The 22,855-nt window shown below is 34.6% G+C and overlaps 2 protein-coding genes and 1 long non-coding RNA gene across 12 annotated transcripts in view; 1 reads left to right on the plus strand and 2 right to left on the minus strand.

The window, feature by feature from the left end:
• Positions 1–11,821, plus strand: part of Atf1 (activating transcription factor 1) — a 46,470-nt gene extending 34,649 nt beyond the window's left edge. For all 9 annotated transcript variants that reach the window (XM_046435683.2, XM_046435679.2, XM_046435676.2 and 6 more), the window contains 3 exons: positions 89–268; positions 354–513; positions 10,344–11,821. In XM_046435683.2, the coding sequence (XP_046291639.1) occupies positions 89–268; positions 354–513; positions 10,344–10,488 (485 nt within the window). In that variant the 3' untranslated portion in view covers positions 10,489–11,821. The remainder of the gene's footprint in view (positions 1–88; positions 269–353; positions 514–10,343) is intronic.
• The window catches only part of LOC124087052 (uncharacterized), a 54,077-nt gene that overhangs the window by 26,460 nt on the left and 4,762 nt on the right, over positions 1–22,855 (minus strand). Inside the window, exon 1 of one of the 2 annotated variants that reach the window (XR_006849991.2) lies at positions 587–1,157. The exons of the other annotated variant lie outside the window; for it this stretch is intronic. This is a non-coding gene — a long non-coding RNA (uncharacterized LOC124087052). Of the gene's footprint in view, positions 1–586; positions 1,158–22,855 lie in introns of those variants that run through there. 2 annotated transcript variants of the gene reach the window in all.
• LOC124087051 (non-histone chromosomal protein HMG-17) lies at positions 21,075–21,545 on the minus strand. Its single transcript, XM_046435686.2, has one exon. The coding sequence runs from the start codon at positions 21,442–21,444 to the stop codon at positions 21,172–21,174; it is 273 nt and encodes a 90-aa protein (XP_046291642.1). The 5' UTR covers positions 21,445–21,545; the 3' UTR covers positions 21,075–21,171.

Here is a 22,855-nt window from a genome sequence, read left to right on the forward strand (position 1 = left end):
ATTAAAACAGGTGTAATTATAAATATTTGTTACTGCTTTGAATTAGTGTATACAGCCTTATAATAGTATTTTTTCTTTTTGGTTAAAGTTGCCATTGCCCCAAATGGAGCCTTACAGTTGGCCAGTCCAGGCACCGATGGAGTACAGGGACTTCAGACATTAACCATGACAAATTCAGGCAGTACTCAGCAAGGCACAATCCTACAGTATGCACAGACCTCTGATGGACAACAAATACTTGTGCCCAGCAACCAGGTGGTTGTACAAAGTAAGTATATTTAACTATCTATAGAAACTGTCCCAAAGTTCTTTCAAATACACATATCAATTAATGTACTTTTTTGACTATACAGCTGCATCAGGAGATATGCAGACATATCAGATCCGCACCACACCTTCGGCTACTTCACTGCCACAAACTGTGGTGATGACATCCCCTGTGACTCTAACATCTCAGACAGCTAAGACAGATGACCCCCAATTAAAAAGAGAAATAAGGTTGATGAAAAACAGGTAGGTGATAAAGTTATACTATCAAAATATGTAAGGTTGGGCTGGGGTTGTGGCTCAGCGGTAGAGCACTCACCTAGCACATTCGAGACCCTGGGTTCGATCCTCCGCACCACATAAAAAATCAATAAACAAAAGAAAGGTATTGTGTACAACTGAAAAATAAATATTAAAAAAAATATGTAAGGCTTTTTGTAAGTCTCAAAACATAACCAGATGCTAGTTGAAATTGTATAATTAGAAATAAGAAGGGGGTTTATATCAATTTTATTTTACTATTATGTCCAATGGATCAGTGAATCCCATTGATTAGTCTCTTTATTCAATATGGCATATGACCTAGAATTCTTCCAGTTTTATTGTGACCTTTGAAAATAGCACTGTTGGGTAAAACTTTTCAAATATTTGGCTTTGGCATAAGGGAATATTGTCCCTGGTTTGATCTACCCAAACCACTAAAACTTCCTACATATCAAGGCTGATTCACTTTCCAACGTGTTCACTGGAGTAGCACTTCTCATTGTCTTTAAGAACTTTTCCTTTGCACTCACAGCTTGTTTACCTGTTTGGCCAAGAAAAATTTGGCCTATCATCTTTCAATAGGCCTTCCTCCCTAAGCTTAATCATTTCTAGCTTTTGATTTAAAATGAAAGATGTGCAATTTTTTTCTTCTTTCATTGTAGGGTTATAAATTGGCTTAATTTCAATATTATGTCTCAGGGAATAAGGAAATCCAATGAGAGGGAAAGAGATAAATTTGCTGCCTTATGTGGGCACTGTTCATGATACCCCAAAACATATTTGTAACAGTAAAGATTGCCCTAACAGATAAAATAATAATAATGAAGAAGTATGAAATATGTAAGAATTACCAAAATGTGACACAGAATCATAAAGTAGGCTCAACACATTACTTGTAAAGCACAATGTGATAAAACAAAATACAGAGCTGTGTGCTTGGTGGTGCATGCCTATAATCCCAAGATTCTCAGGAGGCTGAGGCAGGAGGATTGATTACAAATTTGAAGTTGGCCTCAGCAACTTAGTGAGACCCTGTCCCAAATTAAAAAAAAAAAAAAGTATCCTATAATTTGTTGCTTTCTATTGACTAGAACAAAAGAAGAGAGGGTTATTGGTATTCTGCATAATATATAGTCAGACATAAAATATAGCAGGGAAGTTTGCTCATAAAAATACAGCAGGGTGATTTAACTCCCAGAAACATTTACTTTCATCTTAAATTATTTTAAACATTACTATACATGATATATTTTAAAGATTACTAAGGAATAAGGGAAGGAAATATATCTCATAACCTTAAATCAGATATGAGTAACTGCTGCTTGAGAAAATGCATATAATGGGTAACATTTTATACTGTGTTCAGGAGGGGAAAAAAGGTACTAATAAATTGTATTAGAAATAAAAAACGTAAATAGTCACATACAGAATAGATCAGGAGACTCAATCACTGAGCCATTCCCCAGTCCTATTTTATATTTTATTTAGAGATAGAGTCTCAATGAGTTGTTTAGCACTTCGCTTTTACTGAGGTTGGTTTTGAACTTGCAATTCTCCTGTCTCAGCCTCCAAAGCCCCTGGGATTACAGGCGTGCGCCACCGTGCCTGGCTAGAATAGATTTTAAAAATTACCGTGTGCTTCTGTTTTCAGTTCCACATAAATAAGAAAAATAGAACAAAAGATTCGTATTTTTTAAATTTATTTATTTTTTGTTGTAGTTGGACACAATACCTTTATTTTATTTATTTATTTTTATGTGGTGCCAAGGATTGAACCCAGGGCCTCACATGTGCTAGGCAAATGCTCCACCACTGAGCTACAACCCCAGCCCAAGATTCGTATTTTTAAAGCAATAAAGATCACCATAAAACCTTATAATAGATGCACTTAATTGTTGAAAAATAAAATATTTCTTTAACCAAAAACTGACAGCAAGATTCACTGCAGATGAACTTGGTAACAATGCAGGAACCAGCAAATGTAGCAGTATAAGAAAAGGAACTAATCATTTAAATATTAGAAGAGAATTGCATTTCTTTGTATACCTAGATAACCCAAGAAACTTGTTAAAAATTACTAGAATGAGACTTTTCTTTCTCATAATATGACCTCGGCTACAATTTTTTTCTATTTTGGTACTAGGAAATGAACCCAGAGGCATCCTATCACTATGATACATTCCCTATCCTTCTTATTTTGAGACAAGGTTAGCTAGGTTGCTAAGGCTAGCCTCAAACTTGTGATCCTTCTGCCCCAGCCTCCCAAGTCACTGGGATTACAGGAATGTGGCACCGGGCCCAGGTAGGCTATATGATATTTTTTAAAGAATGGGCAAATATAAAAACCACCTTTTGAAGATATTGGATAAGCCTACAGGAAAGTAAGAGAAATCTGTTAAGGTTAGGAATTGAGCAAAAAGCATAAAACCAACCATTGAGGCAGCCCCATCTGTCTAGACATGCATTCAAATCTCCTTGATCAATATAGCTTTGGTGTGCAAAGAAGACTAGGGACAGTGTCTTGGACCTGTGTAGACTAGGGAACTAGATCAGAGATTATTCACTATGCCATCAACTGAGAAATATAATTAAAAATGGTCTAAATCACAGTACCCTCAAATTCCCTGGAGGAAAGCACTTTATACAGGCTTTAGAAGTGAATTCCCATATATCAAGTTCTAACAAATACAAGTTTAAAAATCACAGAAGACCCATAGAATCAGGCAGCCTTGATATGTGCCAAGTCCTTATGTAATTTGTGCAAAAGTTTTTTTTAGGTGAAAATTTATTTCTATCATTTTGAGCTGAGGAAACTGAGGTTTAGAGAGGTTAATGATTTGCCAAAAGTTACACTGCTTAGTAAGTGGTAGCAAAGTATGATTTCAATCAGGAATCCAGGCTTGAGTTTAAGGTTTTAGAAATACTCCACTGTCTTTCACAAGTGAAAGTCAGCAGAAACAATTAACAACAGAATTGAGTTTTGTAAAGTCTTCAAGTTATCTAAGGGATAAAGGGAAGGAAATATATCTCATAACTTAAATCATTAAAGAGGGCTGGGGTTGTGGCTCAGTGGTAGAGCTCTCACCTAGCACAAGTGACTAGGGTCAATCCTCAGCACCACATAAAACTAAAATAAAGGTATTGTGTTCACCTACAACTAAAAAAATATATGCTTAATTTAAAAATCATTAAAGATCAGGAGACTATAAAAATTAAAACTGGAATGGAAAATGTAAAATTGTTATTAGCAAAGATATATTCATCTTGCCTAAAATATCTAAGAAAATAAAATACTATTTGAAATATTGAAAAAGAACCAGTTCACTTCATCATTATAACTCCTTGCTAATTTAATAAAATTGGAAAAAGAAACAAAAATTATAAGGATTGAATTAACACTATTCCTGTTGCTATACAGTTGTTTACCAAGAGAAATCCAAATGGATCTACTGAAAAATTATTAGAAGTAATGAATTTATAAAGGTTTTTTTAGATACAATATTAGTGTTTTAAAAGTCAGTTGTATTGGGCTGGGGATGTGGCTCAAGTGGTAGCGCACTTGCCTGGCATGTGTGCGGCCCGGGTTCGATCCTCAGCACCACATACAAAGATGTTGTCTCTGCCGAAAACTAAAATGTAAATAAAATATTTAAAAAAAAAAAAAAAAGTCAGTTGTATTTCTTTGCATCAGCAAATAAAATGTTTACAAATATTTTTAAGAAGGAATCATTTATGTGATCAGCAATTCATGTTACTTGATAATAAATCTAGCAAGATATTTAGGACCTTTATAGAAAATATTATAAAACATTTTTGAAAGATATTAAGGAAAATCTAAATAAATGGAATATATACTACATCCATATATATAGAAACTCAGTATTATAAAAATGACTATTTTTCTCAGTTTGATCCATTAGATTTTGCATTTCCAATGAAATTCCATGCAGGTTGCTTAAAGAACTTGACAAGTTGATTCTAAAATTTATAGCCAAAGTATTCTAGAATAAGGCGAGGAGATACCAAGTCCTATTGAAAGCTGTGGTAATTAAAATTGTGTGATATTGACATTAATATAAACCAGTGAAGCAGAATAGAGAGCTCCCCAAACAGATCTGTGAATATATGAAACACTGGTGATCAATGGAGCATATCATTGAGACTCTTCAACAAATGGTACTAGACAATCTAATTAATATGTGAAGAAAATATTAGATTTCTTCCTTGTTACCATACAAAAAAATTCATTCTAGTTAGATTGAAAAATGTGAAAGATGAAATTTTAAAACTTGTAGATAAAACTGTATAATCTCATAGACTCAGGATAGGGAAGAATTTTCTAAACAGGACAACACACACAAAACGATTCAGATTAATGTGTATGATTTCATTAAAATGAATAACTTCTGCCGGGTGCAGTGGTAAACACCTGTAATCCCAATGGCTCAGGAGGCTGAAGCAGGAGGATCATGAGTTCAAAGCCAGCCTCAACAAAAGCGAAGTGCTAAGCAATTCTGAGACCCTGTCTCTAAATAAAATATAAAAGTAGGACTGGGGGTACAGCTCAATGGTTGAGTGCCCCTAAGTTCAATCCCCAGTACCCCCCCCAAAAAAAAACCAACTTCTTTTCATCAAAAGATAACACAAAGAAAATATAAGCTTTAAACTTACAGAGGAGATCTGTTAAGAAAATTTATTTGAAAAAATATAAAGATATTCTAAACCAAAAAAGTACGACCTAATAGGAAAAAACTTAGCAAAAAATATGAATAGTCAGTTCTCAGAAAACATAGCATAATGATCATATGAAAGAGTACCCATTTTTATTAGTAATCAGAGAACTACAAAGAGAAAAGACGGTGGAATGAGATGGACATTATTACCCCAAGTACATGTATGAAGACATGAATGGTGTGAATATACTTTTTTTAAAGTTTTTTTTAGTTGTAGTTAGACACAATACCTTTATTTTATTTATTTATTTTTTTAAGACCTTTATTTTATTTATTTATATGTGGTGCTAAGGATCAAACCCAGGGCCTCACACATGCTAGGCAAACACTCTACTGCTGAACCACAACCCCAGGCCCTATTTTTATTTATTTTTATGTGTTGCTGAGGATCGAACTCAGTACCTTGCACGTGCTAGGCGAGTGCTGTACCACTGAGCTGCAACCCCAGCTGACTCTACTTTATGTACAACCAGAGACATGAAAATTTGTGCTCTATATATTTACTATGAATTGAAATGCATTCTACTGTCATATATAACATATTAGAATAAATAAATAAATAAAATTTTTTAAAAGGAAGGAAGTTTTAAAAACAATAGTAATATTTAAATTTAAAATTTAATAAAGTGTTGGGTTCTCTAGAGAAACAGAATCAACATGATATATATTAGTAATCATAAAAGTACACATTAAAACTACATACTTTGATACTATTTATATCCATCCAATTGACAAAACAGTTTACTTTTTTAAATATATTTTTTAGTTGTCAATAGACCTTTTTTTTTTCTTTTAATTTTTTTTTTTTTTTTTTGAGAGAGAATTTTAATATTTATTTTTTAGTTATCGGCAGACACAACATCTTTGTTTTGTATGTGGTGCTGAGGATCAAACCCGGGCTGCACGCATGCCAGGCAATCGCGCTACCGCTTGAGCCACATCCCCAGCCCCTTAAATATTTATTTATATGTGGTGCTGAGGATCGACCCCAGTGCCTTACAGGTGCTGGGCAAGTACGCTACCACTAAGCCACAATCCCTGCCCCCTGACATACACATTCTTTGACCCAACAGTTTCACTTTTATTTGGTAAAAGATGCTATTATCTTAAAAATAATTCTCTCAATTGACAATAATAAATAACTACAGTGTGTGTGTGTATATATATATATATATATATATATATATATATATTCATATATGAAGATTTAATTCTATAAATGAATATAAAAGACAAGAGAAAGAAAAATACAGATGGCCTGTAAACATGAAATTATACTAATCTTTGTTCTTCAGTCAGGGAAATAAAATAGAGCAAGGAGAGACAATTTTTGAGCCATTAGACAAAAGAGTACAAATTTTCCTAATATCAAGTATTAGAGAAAGTGAAGAGAAGCAGATACTCTCTTGTACTGTTGATGGGAATGTAATTCTCTTGAAAAAAAAAAAAAAATATATATATATATATATATATATGAATGAGAGAGAGAGAGATATTCTGAAAATTGGCTCATAAGATTATGGAGGCTAAGTCGTCCCACAATATGCCATCTGCCATCTGGAGAACCAGGAAAACCAGTGATGCATTCAGTCTAAGCTCTAGGGAAGGTTATAGGGGTTGGGGGACTAGAGTAAGTCCCAGAATCCAAAGGCCAGAGAACCAGGAGCACTGATGTCCAAAGGACAGGAGACAATGTCCCATTACAAGTGAAAAAAAGATAATTCCCCGTTTTTCAGTGGCCCCCTTCTAATCTGGCCCTCAGTGGGTTGGATGATACCCACTCACAATGGTGAGGATGGATGGTCTTTACTCAGTGTACTGATTTAAATGCTAATAATCCCTTTACAAGCTCCCTCTGTTAGGTAACAGTTAAATAAATTTGGCATATTATAGAAATAATGTTTTACCAACTAGCTGAGTGTCCCTTAACCCAGTCAACAAAATCCAACCATTACAAATGTTTTTCTGCTATCAGTAACTATCTTGAAAATTATGGAGAGTAATATTACATTCATATTTTTTAAAATGTTTATTTAGTTGTAGATGAACACACAGTATCTTTTATTTATTTTCATGTGGTGCTGGATCGAACCCAGTGCCTCACACATGCTAGACAAGCACTTTACCACTGAGCTAAAGCCCCAGCCCCTTACATTCATATTTTTTAAAAAATAATTTTTAGTTGTAGATTGACACAATACCCGTATTTGTTTATTTTTATGTGCCTCATGCATGCTAGTAGGCAAGCACTGTACTACTGAGCCACAACCCCAGCCCTACATTCATATTACTGACAAAACTTGGGCATAGGATCCACATTTTAAAATTATATTGAGCTAAAGCAGTATCTACACAAATAGGAAATGTACTATGTCCTTTGGTAGAGATAATATAAAAAATTTCACACAAATTTAATGCAGTTCAAATTAAAGTCCTTAAAATAAGTATTCGAGAATGGTGAAGAATAGAAGGTTACTTGTCTTATTGGCACTGGGTCATCCTTTAAAGCAATTGTAATCAGAGTGGGTATCAAACAAAGGATAGACAGGGGCTGGGATTGTGGCTCAATGGTAGAGCGCTTGCCTAGCATGTGTGAGGTATTGGGTTCGATCCCCGTCACCATATAAAATTAAAAACAAATAAAATAAAGGTATTGTGTCCATCTACAACTAAGAAAATATTTTTAAAAAAAGAAGAAAGGGGGCTGGGGATGTGGCTCAAGTGGTAGCTGCTTGCCTGGCGTGCGTGCGGCCCAGGTTCGATTCTCAGCACCACATACAAAACAAAGATGTTGGGTCCACCAAAAACTAAATAAATAAATAAATTCTCTCTCTTAAAAAAAAAGAAAAACAGAAGAAGAAGGGATAGACAGTAAGGATAGCCAGGAGAAAGCTCAGAAATAGCTTCTTGTGGGGCTGGGGATATAGCTCAGTTGGTAGAGTACTTGCCTAGCATGTGCGGGGCGCTGGGTTCAATCCTCAGCACCACATAAAATTAAAATAAAGATATTGTGTTCGTCTACCATAAAAACATTTTTAAAAAAAGAAGTAGCTTCTTGTGCTGGTTGAGTACATTTGTACAGAATGGCTAATTAATAGATGATGCTGATAGAACCAGCTTCATCCAGAAAAAAATTAAATTGGACCCATATTTTATACTATACACAAAAGTTATTCCAGATAGATTTAAAGATTTAAAAGCAAAAAATTAAATAAAACCTAATAAATAAAATTCAGAAAAATATATAATGTATGACATTTTTATCTAAACCAATGGAGCAAAGGCAAAAACGGAGCACTAAGTATAATTTTAAAAATTTATGGGACAAGGTATAAAATATCAGAAGTCAAGTGGTAGATAAGAAAAGAATATAAAAACAACGAACAAAGGGTTCTTAGAAATGATGAGCAAGACAGCCTAACTGAGAAATGGGGAAGTATATGAATAGGCAGTTTATAGAAAAATAGATCCAAAAGAGCAATCTTGCCTAGCATGCATGAGGCCCTGAATTCAATCTATAGTACTGCAAAAAAAAAAAAAAAAAGAACCCAGAGATCCAATCTTGTTAGTAGTTAAGGGAATTAACAATGAATTGTCGTGTGGCAAAAATTTTAAAATGACAATACTGTCATTGAGCATATAAGGAAAATAGTATTTCACGTGTATTACTGAGGGAAACATAAAATTTTAAAGTATACATTCTTTGACCCAGCAGTTTCACTTCTATTTGGTAAAAGATGCCATTATCTTAAAAAATATTTGCAACTTATGACTACAGTATATGTATTCACATGAAAATTTAGTTCTAGAAATGAACTAAGAGAAAGAAAAATACAGATGGTCTATAAACAGGAAATTATATTAATCTTTGTTTATCAATCAGGGAAATAAAATATAGCAAGGAGAGATAATTTTTGAGCCATTAGATGGACAAAAGGGTATAAATTTTACTAATATCAAGTGTTAGAGAAAGTAAAGAGAAGCGGGTATTCTCTTGTACTGTCCATGGGAATGTACATTGGAACAGTTTCTCTGGAGGGCAATTGGGCATTGATTTTGAATGAATATATGGCCCAGAGCAAAATGCGGCTGACAAGGAGATATATAGAATTTCATTGGAAGACACTTAGAAGTCTGTTAGGTGACAGTTAAATAAATTTGGCATATTATAGATTCTGTACAAAGATCTATGTACTAGTGTAGAAAAATTAAAACTATCCAAGATAACATCTACATGTATGATATTAAAAACCAAAAAAACATAACATATATATAACTTACATGTAGTGTCACCAAAATGTTCTAAGAGGCCATGCAGAGAACTGAGTATTTGCTTAATTCAAATCTAAATAAAAGTTAAAAAGGTTATGTATCAAAAGGTAACCAAAGGACCCATAAATTTATTTATTCAAGAGAAATGAAACTTACATAAACACAACAACTAGCATAAAAACATGCATAGCAGCCAACTCTATAAATAGCCTAAGAGAGTGAATAAACAAACTTGTTATATTCATGCCATGGACTATGCCCATTAACATAAAGGAACAAACCACTTCGAAACATGAATGAACCTCCAAGATATGCTGAGTGAAACAAAGACCAGACAGAGCATATACTGAATGTCACTGTTAAATGAGGTTCTAGAAAAGGGAAAACTAACCTATATAATAAAAATCAGAACAGTAGTTGCTTGGGAGAGGACTGACCAGGAAGGGACCTGAGAGAGCTTTCTGGGATAGTAAAAAATCTGTCTTCATAAGGTATGGGTCATACAAATGTATGTACTTGCCAATGCTAATTGAATTCTGCACTTAAGATCTCTGTATTTTGAGTTGGGGTTTTGTGGCTCAGTGGTAGAGCGCTTGCCTAGCATATGTGAGGCACTGGGTTCGATCCTCAGCACCACATAAAAATAAATTAAAAAAAAAAAAAGATCTCTGTATTTCATTGAATGTAGATGATACTTGAATTTCTTAAATGAGGTGGGAAAAAAGATGGGCAGGGGAAATTACTTAAGTACATTTACCATTTAAAAGATGAAGTTTTTTCCTAATGCTTTTTAATTCTTATATTTAGAGAAGCTGCTCGAGAATGTCGCAGAAAGAAGAAAGAATACGTGAAATGCCTGGAAAATCGAGTTGCAGTCTTGGAAAATCAAAATAAAACTCTAATAGAAGAGTTAAAAACTCTGAAGGATCTTTACTCTCATAAAAGTGTTTGATTCGTAAGAAAGTATTTTTGTGGACTTACCTAAAAAATAGATGGATTTTTTTTCTTTTTTTAGTGGAGTTTTATAAATTAAAAGGTCAAAGTAAAGCTAGTTTTTATGTAGGCTTTTGCAACTCAAAGATAAATGTCTTATGCAAGATGGTGACAGAGAAAAGTGGAAAATGACCTCAAGGAAGCTACTGGCACAACTGGAAGCTCTGTAAAAATTAAACGTACTCAAGCAAGAAATGAACTTTCATCAATTTGAATTTTCTAAATAATAATAGTTGTCAATCCAAAAATGACAGATAAAATGGATTTGGTAAATTGAATTTTAGGAAATAAATCAATTTACCCTATAGGTTTGCATTTCTTACTGTTTCCTGAAATTTACCTTTTTCAGTTGTGTATTTCATTTCTACCAGTAAATTCTAAATTACAAATATAAAAGAAAACCTGATTAATTTCTAAATATATAAATTATGTGTTCTGATTATGTATGTGTGTTCTATTGTCAAGTCTTTTAAATGGGTTTTTAAGTTTGTTTATTGGACTTGAGAGGGTTTTTTGAGACTGGGTTAACTATTTTTAAGGTCTTGTCCTAAAAAGCATCTAAGGTACATGAATGGAATATGGTAATTTTGTAACATTTTTATCAGAATGGAAATGGAACTATTTAAAAGTTTTGATACTTTTAAATATTTGTTTTTTGGTTACTCTGGTAAGGGAGATTTTTTTTTAAACAAATGTATAATAAATTGGTTTTTTGATTCTGTATCCTGTATGCAGTTGAATATCCATTATTAATCTGTTGTGCTTTAATAGAATGAAATGTTTACAGGCCCTTAAAATACTATTTTTTAAAAACCTAAAGATGCATACCAAAGTTTTTCCAAGATTTTATAATCAATTTAATGTAAGGTTTATCAGGTTCTAAAATAGTAAAAGTTTTTAAGGCAATTTTTGTTAGAGACTATTTGTAATATGTAGCAAATGGTACCTTTATAAGAAGAGTGACCGCCAATATATTTTTATAGCTAATCTTTATAAATTTTGATGTTGAGTTTTTAATGATTATTTTAAATGTTTATATAGTTTAGTTAAAACTTGCATCTCAAAGTATCATTTTTATATTATGGGAAGTAAAGTTTTCAGATTGGCTAATATTTAAATTTTAGGTTTTATATGCAGTTTATCTAAAGTTCAAAATACTGTCATTACACCAATGTTTAACCTCTGTACCCTAATTTGTGTACACTTTGAAACTGTATTGCAAAAAACTATTGTGTGCTTCTTTTACTATGCTTCATATTGTTGATGAAATTAAAGGATATTTGATAAAATCAGGTTTGTTGAATGTAAAATATGATGCTTGATATTCAAATGATAACCTTGCTGATAAACTATTCTATTAATCATACTAACTATACTGCTTTTCTAGTTTCAAAGTCAGGATACATTTAACAGTTCTATTCTATTCAACCTGTTTTAAAGGGGAATATATTTGTTTTGACTCAGAATCAGTTATAATAAACTAAACTAAACTTTCTGCTCTATGTGTTTAAGACATTGTTAAGGAGTCTATGATTTAGAAATCTCTACCTGACAAATTTGTGATTGGTCCTCCTAATGAAATTTTTCATTAAAAGGATCTTTAAATGGGGCTCCACTGACTTGTCAAGAGTTTATGAAAATGGGTTGGAGGAAATCACTCCAGAGATTACTTACATCATATTTTACCTTATGTAAAGCCAGATTCTCAAACCAGGGGTGCATTAGGCTTCAATTATGAATTGGTAGAGTCACTGAGTTATGTAAAAAGTGTTTTAACAGATAGTATACTAAGTAGATGTTATGTTTGACTATAACAGTCTAGTTCTTTATGCCTTTACAGCTAGATACCTGCAAATATTTGTAAATTCTTTGCTGCCTGAAGACTTCTGATGTCAGGCCTTGCTCACTAGACCCAATTACTTAGTCCAACAATACATAATAGGCCTGGCCATGCCACTGATGGTAATGTGAATGCATACAAATTATTTTCCTGTTTGTCAAATTTAAAGCAATGTGGAGCTTATTGAGATTTTTAATAAAAATTTACAGTAGGTTATGGTCCAAACATGAAATTAAATTTCAGAATACAATAGACCAAACTCAAGTATTTTACAAATAAATTATCAATTTATGTGTTTATTTCTGGAAGTAATTACTACCCATGAACACATCTAAGGCACATCATGTAAGATATCCTCTTAATTGAACAGAGCCTAAAGAATGGGCATTTGTTAGAGCTCTGAGACTCTTAACTATATTTGTTCATCCTATTTTGGGGGGATACTGAAGATTAAACTTGGGTATTCAACCACTGAGCCACATCCCCAGCCCTATTTTGTATTTTATTTTGAGACAGGGTCTTGCTGAGTTGCTTAGTGCCTTGCCATTGCTGAGGCTGGCTTTGAACTCGTGCTCCTCCTGTCTCAGATTTCTGAGTCACTGGAATTACAGGCATGAGTCACAGCACCTGGCTATTTGTTTATTTTGGTTTGTTTTGGTACTGGGGATTGAACCCAGGGCCACTTTACCACTAAGGTATAGCCCTAGCCCTTTTTATTTTTGAGACAGGGTCTTCCTAAGTTGTTTAGGGCCTTGGTAAGATGCTGAGGCTGGCCTAGAACTTGTGATCCGTATGCCTCAGCCTCCTGAGTTGTTGAGATTACGGGTGTACACCACCACACCTGGCTATTTGTTTATTCTTTCAGCAGTTATGCTGAAATTATCAGGTTGAACTTCTGTTTTTCTCCAGCTGATGTGAACTTAGGAGGGATATGGCTTGAAGTTATGTAATCAGTTGCTATAATGGCAGTACAGATTCCCAGAGAAGATGCTATAAATTGACATAAAGTGAGTGAAATTTGACTTAAGGGTTTGATAACCAATTTAAAGGAAAAATTGTAGGTAGGTTACAGTGAAACAAAGTGTCACAGCTTTATATAAAAATTTGCAACAAAACATTATAAAAACTAAGTTTTTAAAAGTTTATTTTTTAGTTGTAGTTGGACACAATATGTTTATTTTTTAATTTATTTTTATATGGTGCTGAGGATCGAACCCAGGGCCTCACATTTGCTAGGCAAGCGCTCTATCGCTGAGCCACAACCTCAAGCCCCTAAGTTTCTGGGGTTTTTAAAATATGTACTTTTTTATTTATATATGACAGCAGAATGCATTACAATACTTTACATATATAAAGCACAATTTTTCATATCTCTGATTGTATACATAGTAATTCATGTCTTCATACATGTACTTTGGATAGTTATGATCATCACATTTCACCATCACTAATTATCCCATCTCCCCTTCCTTCCCCTCCAACCCCTCTGCCTTATCTAGAGTTCATCTGTTTTAATAGAGCTTTTTAAAAGATGATAAATACAGGGGAAGAATTCATATCAAGTTTGTACAAAGATTATGATAACTCTGTCCCCTTTTATTGGTGTAAATTTCTTGCAAACATAGGAATTGTTTATGCCATTTCAAAAATATAGAAAAACTTTAATTTGAATTTACAGCATAAAAACCTTCCATAATCTCAGAAAAAAAAAATATTCAAACTAATGAGTACAAAACTGTAAGGTATCTTCAAGTGGCCTAATACATTTGGAGATACCACAAGTGAAGAAAGAAAGGAGGAATAGAAAAATATTTTTGAAGAAATTACTAAAAAGTACCAAATTTGATGAAGATCATAGTTCCATTGAAATCCAAAAATGAGAATGTGAAGAAAACTATATTGAGGTACATAATATTCAAATTGCTTAAAATTAGTGCTAAAGAGAGAACCCTAAAATTAGCCAGAAACCCACTTTATGTACAAAGAAAAAAGAGATGACAGCAGATTTCTTGTCAAAACAATAAAAGGCCACATATTATATGATTCTACTTAAATGAAATATGCAAATCGGCTCATCCATAGAGACAGTAAGATTAGTGCTTTGGGAGATGGGGGAATGGGAAGTGACTGCATAATGAGTACAGGCTTTCTGTTGGGGGTCAGGAAGAAGTTCTGGAACTAGATAGTGATGATTATCACACAACAATGTGAATATACTTAATTGCTCACTTTAAGTGCCACTGACTTATACTTTAAAGTTGTTTAAATGGTCAAATTTACTGGCTGGGGCTGTGGCTCAGCGGTGGAGTGCTCACCCAGCATGTGTGAGGCCCTGGGTTCGATCCTCAGCACCACATTAAAAATAAATAAAATAAAGATATTGTGTCCAACTATAACTAAAAAATAATTTTTAAAATGGTCAAATTTATGTTTCAGTATTAGTTTTTTATGACAGTTACGAAAAGAAAGGAGAAAATGAAACAATATCTTTAAAGTACTGAAAAAAAAAACCCTGAATCTAGATTTCTAACCCCAATGAAAATATATTTCAAAAACAAAGGTGAAATAAAGGCATTTTCATAAATTTAAAAAAAAAAGATCCTTTTCCTTCAAATTGACAGGATTATATATAGTAGTTTGCAGCATTCAATAAGTACATATAAGTTTTTAACTTGTAAAATTAGAAGTATCTAAATTGTTTGAAATCCAGGATTACCTATTTACATAGTCATTTAATTTCTTTAATATCGAGTATTTATTGAGTATGTGCTATGCACAAAGAACTGGGTGAAGGTAATACTAAGATAATGTTATCCATTCATTTAGCACATATATATCAAAGGTTCCTTACAGGCCAACCATTACTAGGAAAAGAATGATGAACTTAGCATTGTAGCAGCTCTGTAGATGAACAGAATGTCTTTATTTTATTTGTTTATTTTTTATGTGGTGCTGAGGATCAAACTCAGTGCCTCACGCATGCTAGGCAAAGCGCTCTGCCACTGATCTACAGCTCCAGCCCTCTGTGGACATATCTTAATGTCATCCTTGAGACTGGTACTTAGGCCTAAGGTTTTATGAGCATGAATAACTAGGAATCTTAAGATTTAAGCCCAATCTAACTATTCAATAAAGTAGTCCCAGCCCCACTCCAATATACCATTATTAAACTGTAGGAGGAGACCGTCTCTGCTTTGGAGTCTGGTTCATGGGAGTGCTTCACAATTTGTTTAATGAAGGTTTGAGTTTAAACTGTCTAAGATACAGAAAGCTTTGATACACAGCAAATAACAAAACTAGGGTCAGACCTAGTGATCTTAACCATTAGAGTTTATCTTCTTACCTGAGGTGTTGAAGAGTCTGAAATGCTTTATTCCACTGCCTCTTATGAACAAATGTGTCCACTAGATGGCAACCCTCTATTTTAAAATCAGTTTTACAACCAATATATCAAATCGTTGTATAGCCACCATGTAGGATAAATGTTAATATTGTTGTCCTCAGATCTTTTTTTTTTTTTTGGCATGGTGATTGAACTAAGGAGTGCTTAACCACTGAGCCGCATCCCCAGCTCTTTTACAGTTTATGTAGAGACAAAGTCTCACTGAATTATTTAAGGCCTAAGTTGCTCAGGCTGGCTTTTTTTTTTTTTTTTATTCTTGTTCTAATTATACATTACAGTAGAATGCATTTTGACACATACATAAGTGGAGTATAACTTCTTATTCTTCTGGCTGTACATGATGTAGAGTTAGACAGGTTGTGTAATCATACATGTACGGAGGGTAATAAATGTCTGATTCATTCTACTATCATTCCTACGTCCATACCTCCTCCCCTGAGGCTGGCTTTGGACCCAAAAGTTGAATTCACAATCTTCCCACCTCAGCCTCCCAGCTCCTGGGATTACAAGCCTGCGCCATTGTGCCAGGCTCTTCAGCTCATTTCTCAAGAGAAAAAAAAAAAAATGGAGAGAGCCAAGTCCTCACAATCCTTTCTCTAGTCCCATTTTTTCTTTCATAAAAAGGAAATCACTGTCATGAATTTAGTGTGGATCCAGTCCATGTTTTTATATTTACTACTTGTATTCATAAGTAGTGCATATTTGTGGTTTTTTGTTTTTTTGTTTTTTATACCAGGGATTGAACTCTGGAGTACTTGACCATGAGCCACATCCCCAGCCCTATTTTTGTATTTTATTTAGGGCCAGGGTCTCCTCGAGTTACTTAGAGCCTCACTTTTGCTGAAGCTGGCTTTGAACTCTCAATCCTCCTGCCTCAGCCTCCCAAGCCACTGGGATTTCATGTTTAGACCATAATCCACTCTAAATTTTTCTTTAAATCTTGATAAGCTCCACATTGCTTTAAATTAGACAAACAGGAAAATAATTTGTATGCATTCACAGTACCATCAGTAGCATGGCCAGGCCTATTACAGACATGTGCCACTGTGCCTAGCTTATAGTACGTTTTTTTTGTTGTTGTTGTTGTTGTTGTTGTTTTTGGTATTGGGTACTGAATCCAGGGGCAATTTACTACTAAACCACATCCCCAGCCCTTTTTTAAAATTTCAAACAGGGTCTTGCTAGGTTGCTTGAGGCCTTGTTAAGTTGCTGAGGCTGGCCTTTAACTTGTGATCCTCCTGCTTCACCCTCCCAAATCACTGGGATTACAGGCATGTGCCACTATGCCCAGCTTGTAGTGTGTTTTTTGGTAGTTCGTAAATGGTTCATTAATATTGTACCATACTATAAATGAAAGATAAAGTACATCAAAGAAAAGGGAGATTCTAGTTATGGTAATTCTTAATTTTGAAAACACTGATCATCAAAGCAGGTCATATTCTACTTGGAGATGACAAGAGTACAAAAGGGTATCTCTTCTTTTCATTCTCATTGTATACAGCGACACACCTAGAGTTCTATTCCTAGTAAAGACACTCAACAACCCAAAATGAGACAAGAAAAGGCAGGCAAATAGGCCAAGATAACACAGTACAATTAAAACTATGTCTCAGCAATCATAAATGTAAAAAAGGAATTTTAGTTAAATGACAAAGATGGTTAGGCTGAATTAGGAAACAGGATCCCTTTACATGCTGTTTATAAGAGGTAAATCCAGCTGGGCACAGGTGCGCATTCTATAATCCCAGTGGCTTGGGAGGCTAAGGCCAGAGTGTCTTGAGTTCAAAGCCAGACTCAGCAATTTAGCGAGGCCCTAAGCAGTGCCCCTGGGTTCAATCCCCTGTACCAAACAAACAAAAAGTAAATCTACTAAAATAAATAAGCCAGGTGCAGTGGCACACACCTGTAATTCCAATTTGGGAGGCTGAGGAAGGAGGATCATGAATTCAAAAGCAAGGCACTAAGCAACTCAGTGAGACCCCGTCTCTATAAAAAAAAACAAAACAAAATAGGGCTGGGGATGTAGCTAAGTGGTTGAGTGCCCCTGAATTCAATCCCCACCCCTCCCACAAATAAATAAATGTATTGTGTCCATCTACAACTGAAAAAAAAATTTAAAGAAATAGCAAGATTGAATATTTGTACTTCAAGTAAAATCAAGAAAAAGTTGTATCAAACTCTAGCCAAAAGAAAGTTGGAATAGCAATATTTATGTTGAACAAATGGAACAAAGATGGTTACTATAAAATGATAAATACATTTTATAAATAGAAGATAAATACATCTAAATTTGAATGCACCTAATTACAGAATAAGGATATTAAACAAAATGTAGAAATACAATGAGAAAAAGTTCACAATCTAGTAGATATTTAACATACCTCTCTCATAACTAATACAAAAGCAGGAAAATAACTGATGAAGAGACAAATGGAATAATTAACAAAGTTGACCTAATATATCGAATTTCATCAACTGTAAGTCACCACTGATTGTAAGGCATACTATTATTTAAGTTCCACCAGGAAAATAAACACCACTGCCAAGTGAATTGTGACATGCCATAGTGGTAAGATGAGTACTAATTTCAGAGATGATTAAATATGAGATTATGTACCTATGATCAGTGAAATTCAATACAGAATAGACAAACTTCAGATAGTTCTCCAGGGTGTTTATGAAAACAGACCATACTGGACAATGCATCAAAGTTTCAAAGTATTGGTTTCATACAGACCATGTTCCTTAGATCTATACGTGTCTATCCTTTCACCAAAACTACACTTAGTTACTGGAGCTTTATAATAACAAAATTTTATAATATAATCAAGTAGTATGAGTTCTTTAAAGTTCTGTTTTTTGTGTATTTTAAAAAAATTATTTTTTAGTTGTAGTTGGACACAGTATCTTTAATTTATTTATTTATTTTTGTGTGGTGCTGAGGATCAAACCTAATGCCTCAGCCATGCTAGACGAGGGCTCTACTGCTGAGCCACAACCACAGCCCCTTAAAATTATTTTTGACTATTCTAGTTTATTTGCCTTTGTATATAAATATTAGAATCAGTTTGTCTAACCAGAAAAAATTCTGCTGGGATTTTGGTTGGTATTGTTCTGAACATATGTATAAATTAATTTGGGAAGAAGACATCCTAACAATATTAAGTCTTTCAATTCATTAACACTATATATCTGTCCACTTACTTAGGTCCATCAGTATTTGTAGTTTTGGGCATAGAGACTGTGTACATTTTTGTTGGATTTACTACTTCCTTTTCTTTTTTGCAGCACTGGGAACTGAATCCAGGGCTTCACACATGCTAGGCACATGCTCAACCACTGAGCCACACAATGTTTTTCTTAGATATTAGAAATGATAATGCTTAAATTTCAATTTCCAATTATTCCTTTCTATATTCAGAAAGAGGGCTGTGTCCTACAATCATACTAAATTCACTTATTAATTCTATGAACTTCTTTGTAGATTTTTTCTATGTAGATATCATCTATCAATCGTGACAGTTTTAGCTCTTTCAAATCTGTATGCCTCTAATTATTACTTTATTGTACAGGCTAAGATTTTCAGTAAGATCTTAAAACAGGATTGATGAGCATGGATTTTCTTTATTCCCAAACTTCAGGGAAAAACATTCAGTATTTTACTCCTAAGTATACTGACGGTTATTTTTAGAAGCTCTTTATCAGTTTAAGGGACGTTTCTTCTATTCCTAGTTCATGCACATTTTTATCAAGGATGGATGTTGAATTTTATCAAATGCTTTTGCAACACCCATTTATATAAGATATGTATTTTTTCTTCTTTTTTTGTTTATATAGTAGGTTTTATTAATTTATTTTCTAGTGTTGAACCAGTCTTGTATTCCTAAGATAACTACCACTTGATCATGATATATGATCCTTTGTATATAAAGCTGGACTTAATCAGCTAGTATTTATTTAATATTTTTGTGTATCTGTTTATGAGATACTGTTCTGTCGCGACCCCTCGCCGGCAAGGGAAAACACGACACAGGATTCTTCTTTCAGCAGTTTATTCAGGCCTTGATTCAAGTATCATCTTCTAGCGACCCCCCCCCCCCCCCCCCCGCCGAGCGCCCAAGCACAGCCTAATAAAGCCTCCCGCATACCAATCCCAAGCTGCCACGTGGATCTCTCTCATAGGGTGGTAAGGGATTGCGCGCCAACTCTCCAAAAAAGGAGTTGTTTATCACAGGCCACAGTGGAAGCCGGCGCCATCTTCTAATGGCGGCCACGGTCTATAAGAATGGCTTACCACACTGTTCTGCAATTTTCTGTTCTTGTAATGTCTTTGGATTTAGTATCTATAAGGCTGGTTTCATTTAATGAGCTGCTATTAAAGAATTAAATTCATATTTCAAATGTGATAATGATATTGTGACATTCTTAAAGATCTTATGTTTTTGAAATAAATATTAAAATTTTATGGGGGCTGGAGTTGTGGCTCAATGGTAGAGTGCTCACCTAGCATACATGAGGCACTAGGTTCGATCCTCAGCACCATATAAATGTAAAATAAAGATTTTTTTTTTTCCAAGCCAAACTGTATCCAGCTTTATTAAAGATACTTTTCATAAACAATCATGGTATTTCAGGCAGGACATGGGCAGACAATCGTTAACAGTATACAACAACTTTCAAACTCCCTTCTTGAATGGACTACCAAAATCAGAAAGCCACTATAAAACCCAATGAAGTCTTCATTTGATGCTCTGAATAGGGAAAGTTTAGAGTGAGGGTTGACATTTCACATTTAGCATGTTGTTTAACAACTTTTCACAAGCCGACCCTGACTTTCAGGAAATGAAAGGAAAATGGCAAAAATTATTAATCTGAAGATCCACAATCTAGAAAAGGAACTGCTGCTCTTCTGAGGGACACTATTCTCAATGATGTCACTGGAAAGTCCAGATTGCCCCACACACTGGTAAAACCAATCGTTGGGAATCAGGTCCCAATAGGTCTGAGTTTAGGGGAATTAAGTCTATGCCGATGGCAGAGAGGGACAGGAGGACATACAGATGAGTTTGAGTTTTTCCATACCACAAGGCATTTGTGCCAAGGTGGCTATGTGTGCCAACATCAGGGAATCCCTTCCTCTTGGGAACAAAGAGGAAGTCTCTCAAAACTAGAAGGGAAAGGTGTCTTCCCCCACAGCAATCCAGCTTTAGAGACATTCTACTAGTGACATATGCTCCTTCCCCCGCAAAACAACAATGAAGTGTTCTGTGTGCTAACAACATAGCTTAAAAAAAAAAAAAGGTAAAACAAAATTCTGCATTTTTATAAAACTTGATAAAAAATAGTATTTCAAACTGTACAGTCACCAGAAGTACACAGTTATCAAAAACGCACACACTTCACTTGGCATCTCCAGCACCTTCAGCTTTCTGTGCCTGGTCTGTTTTGGCATCTCCATTTTCTGCGGGGTTATTCCCATCCTTGCCAGTGTCAGCTTTTCCCTTTTTCCCTTTGGGTACCTTCTCTCCCTTCTTTGCAGGGGCCTTTTTAGGCTTGGGCTCTGGCTTTGGAGGAGCAGGTTTGGCAGACAACCTTGCAGATCTTCTCTGTGGTTCGTCTTTCACCTTGGCTTTATCTCCTTTAGCATCCCCTTCAGCCTTTCTCTTGGGCATGGTGGCGACGGCAGCGGGACGCAGGCGCTGGACGCGGGGATGCAGCGGCGCGCGGCTTTGGTCGGTCCGGGGGTCGTTCTTGCCTCTTCTTCACACTGCTCCTAAAATAAAGATATTGTGTCCATCTAAAACTTAAGAATAAATATTTTAAAAAATTTATGGATAAACTTATATAATTCTTGGAATTTACTTCACTTTCTGAGAGTGTCTATAGGAGTTTCCAGACAAGATTAGCATTTGAATCAGTAGATCAAGTAAAGAAGATCCAGCTTCATCCTTGTGGGTGGGTATCATCCAGTCTGTTGAGGGTCCAAACAGATAAAAAAAACGGTGGAGGAAAGACAAATCTCTCTTCTAGAGCTGGGAATCCATTTTCTCCTGCCCTCAAACATTAGCCCTTCTGGTTCTTAGGACTTCAGACTTGAACTGGACTTATATCATTGGTTCACATTGAATTTACCACTGGCTTTCCTACTTCTTCAGCTTGCAGATGACAGGCCAGGGTACTTCTGTGCCTCCATAACTGCATGAGTCAATTCCTATAATCAAACTCCATCTTCCTCTCTATTTTATTGGTTCTGTTTTGTGGAACAATCCTAGGTTCAAAAACATGCAAAACTAAATAATATATTGTTTAGAAAAGTGCTGTCCAATAGAATGCTTTGTAGTGAAAACTGTGTTGTCCAGTATGGTAACAATTAACAGCATGTGGCCATTGAGCACTTAAAATATGACTAATGTAACAGAGGAACTGAATTTTAATTTAAACTCAAATTGTCACATGTGGCTACCACATTATATAGACAGAAACAGAATTAATGGAATAATAAATACAAGATCCAAAATATTGGTTATTTCTAAGAGAAAGAAAAGGGAATCAAATGTGTGAGGCTGTGACACACAGGGGGTTTCAAAAGTAATAATGGTCTTTTCTTTTTTTTTAAAAATTATTTTTAGTTGTAGATGGACACAATACCTTTCTTTTATTTATTCATTTTTATGTGGTGCTGAGAATTGAACCCAGTGCTTCACACATGCTAGGTAAGCGCTCTACCACTGAGCCACAGCCCCAGTCCCATAATGGTCTTTTTTAAAAATGGGTTTTCATATTTTGTTATTCTTTAAAAATGTGGATTCTATACATGTTTTTTCATAAATATTAAATATTTCATAAAACAAAAAATAGTGAATTTGAGGTGATGGATTCATGGATGTTGTATTGCTATTACTTAAACTCTACATAATAAAATATTTCTATTAAAATTTTTCTGGGCTGGGCTTGTGGCTCAGTGGTACAGCGCCTGCCTAGCAAGTGCAAGGCCCTGGGTTCGATCCTCAGAACCACATAAAAATGAATAAAATAGTGTGTCCAAATACAGCTAAAAAATAAATATAAAAAAAATTTTTTTTC

This window comes from Marmota monax, unplaced genomic scaffold (assembly GCF_021218885.2).
Source record: "Marmota monax isolate L192 unplaced genomic scaffold, Marmota_monax_Labrador192_F-V1.1 WCK01_AAM20220418_F8-fsc00012, whole genome shotgun sequence".
In the NCBI taxonomy this organism is placed as follows: Eukaryota; Metazoa; Chordata; class Mammalia; order Rodentia; family Sciuridae; genus Marmota; species Marmota monax.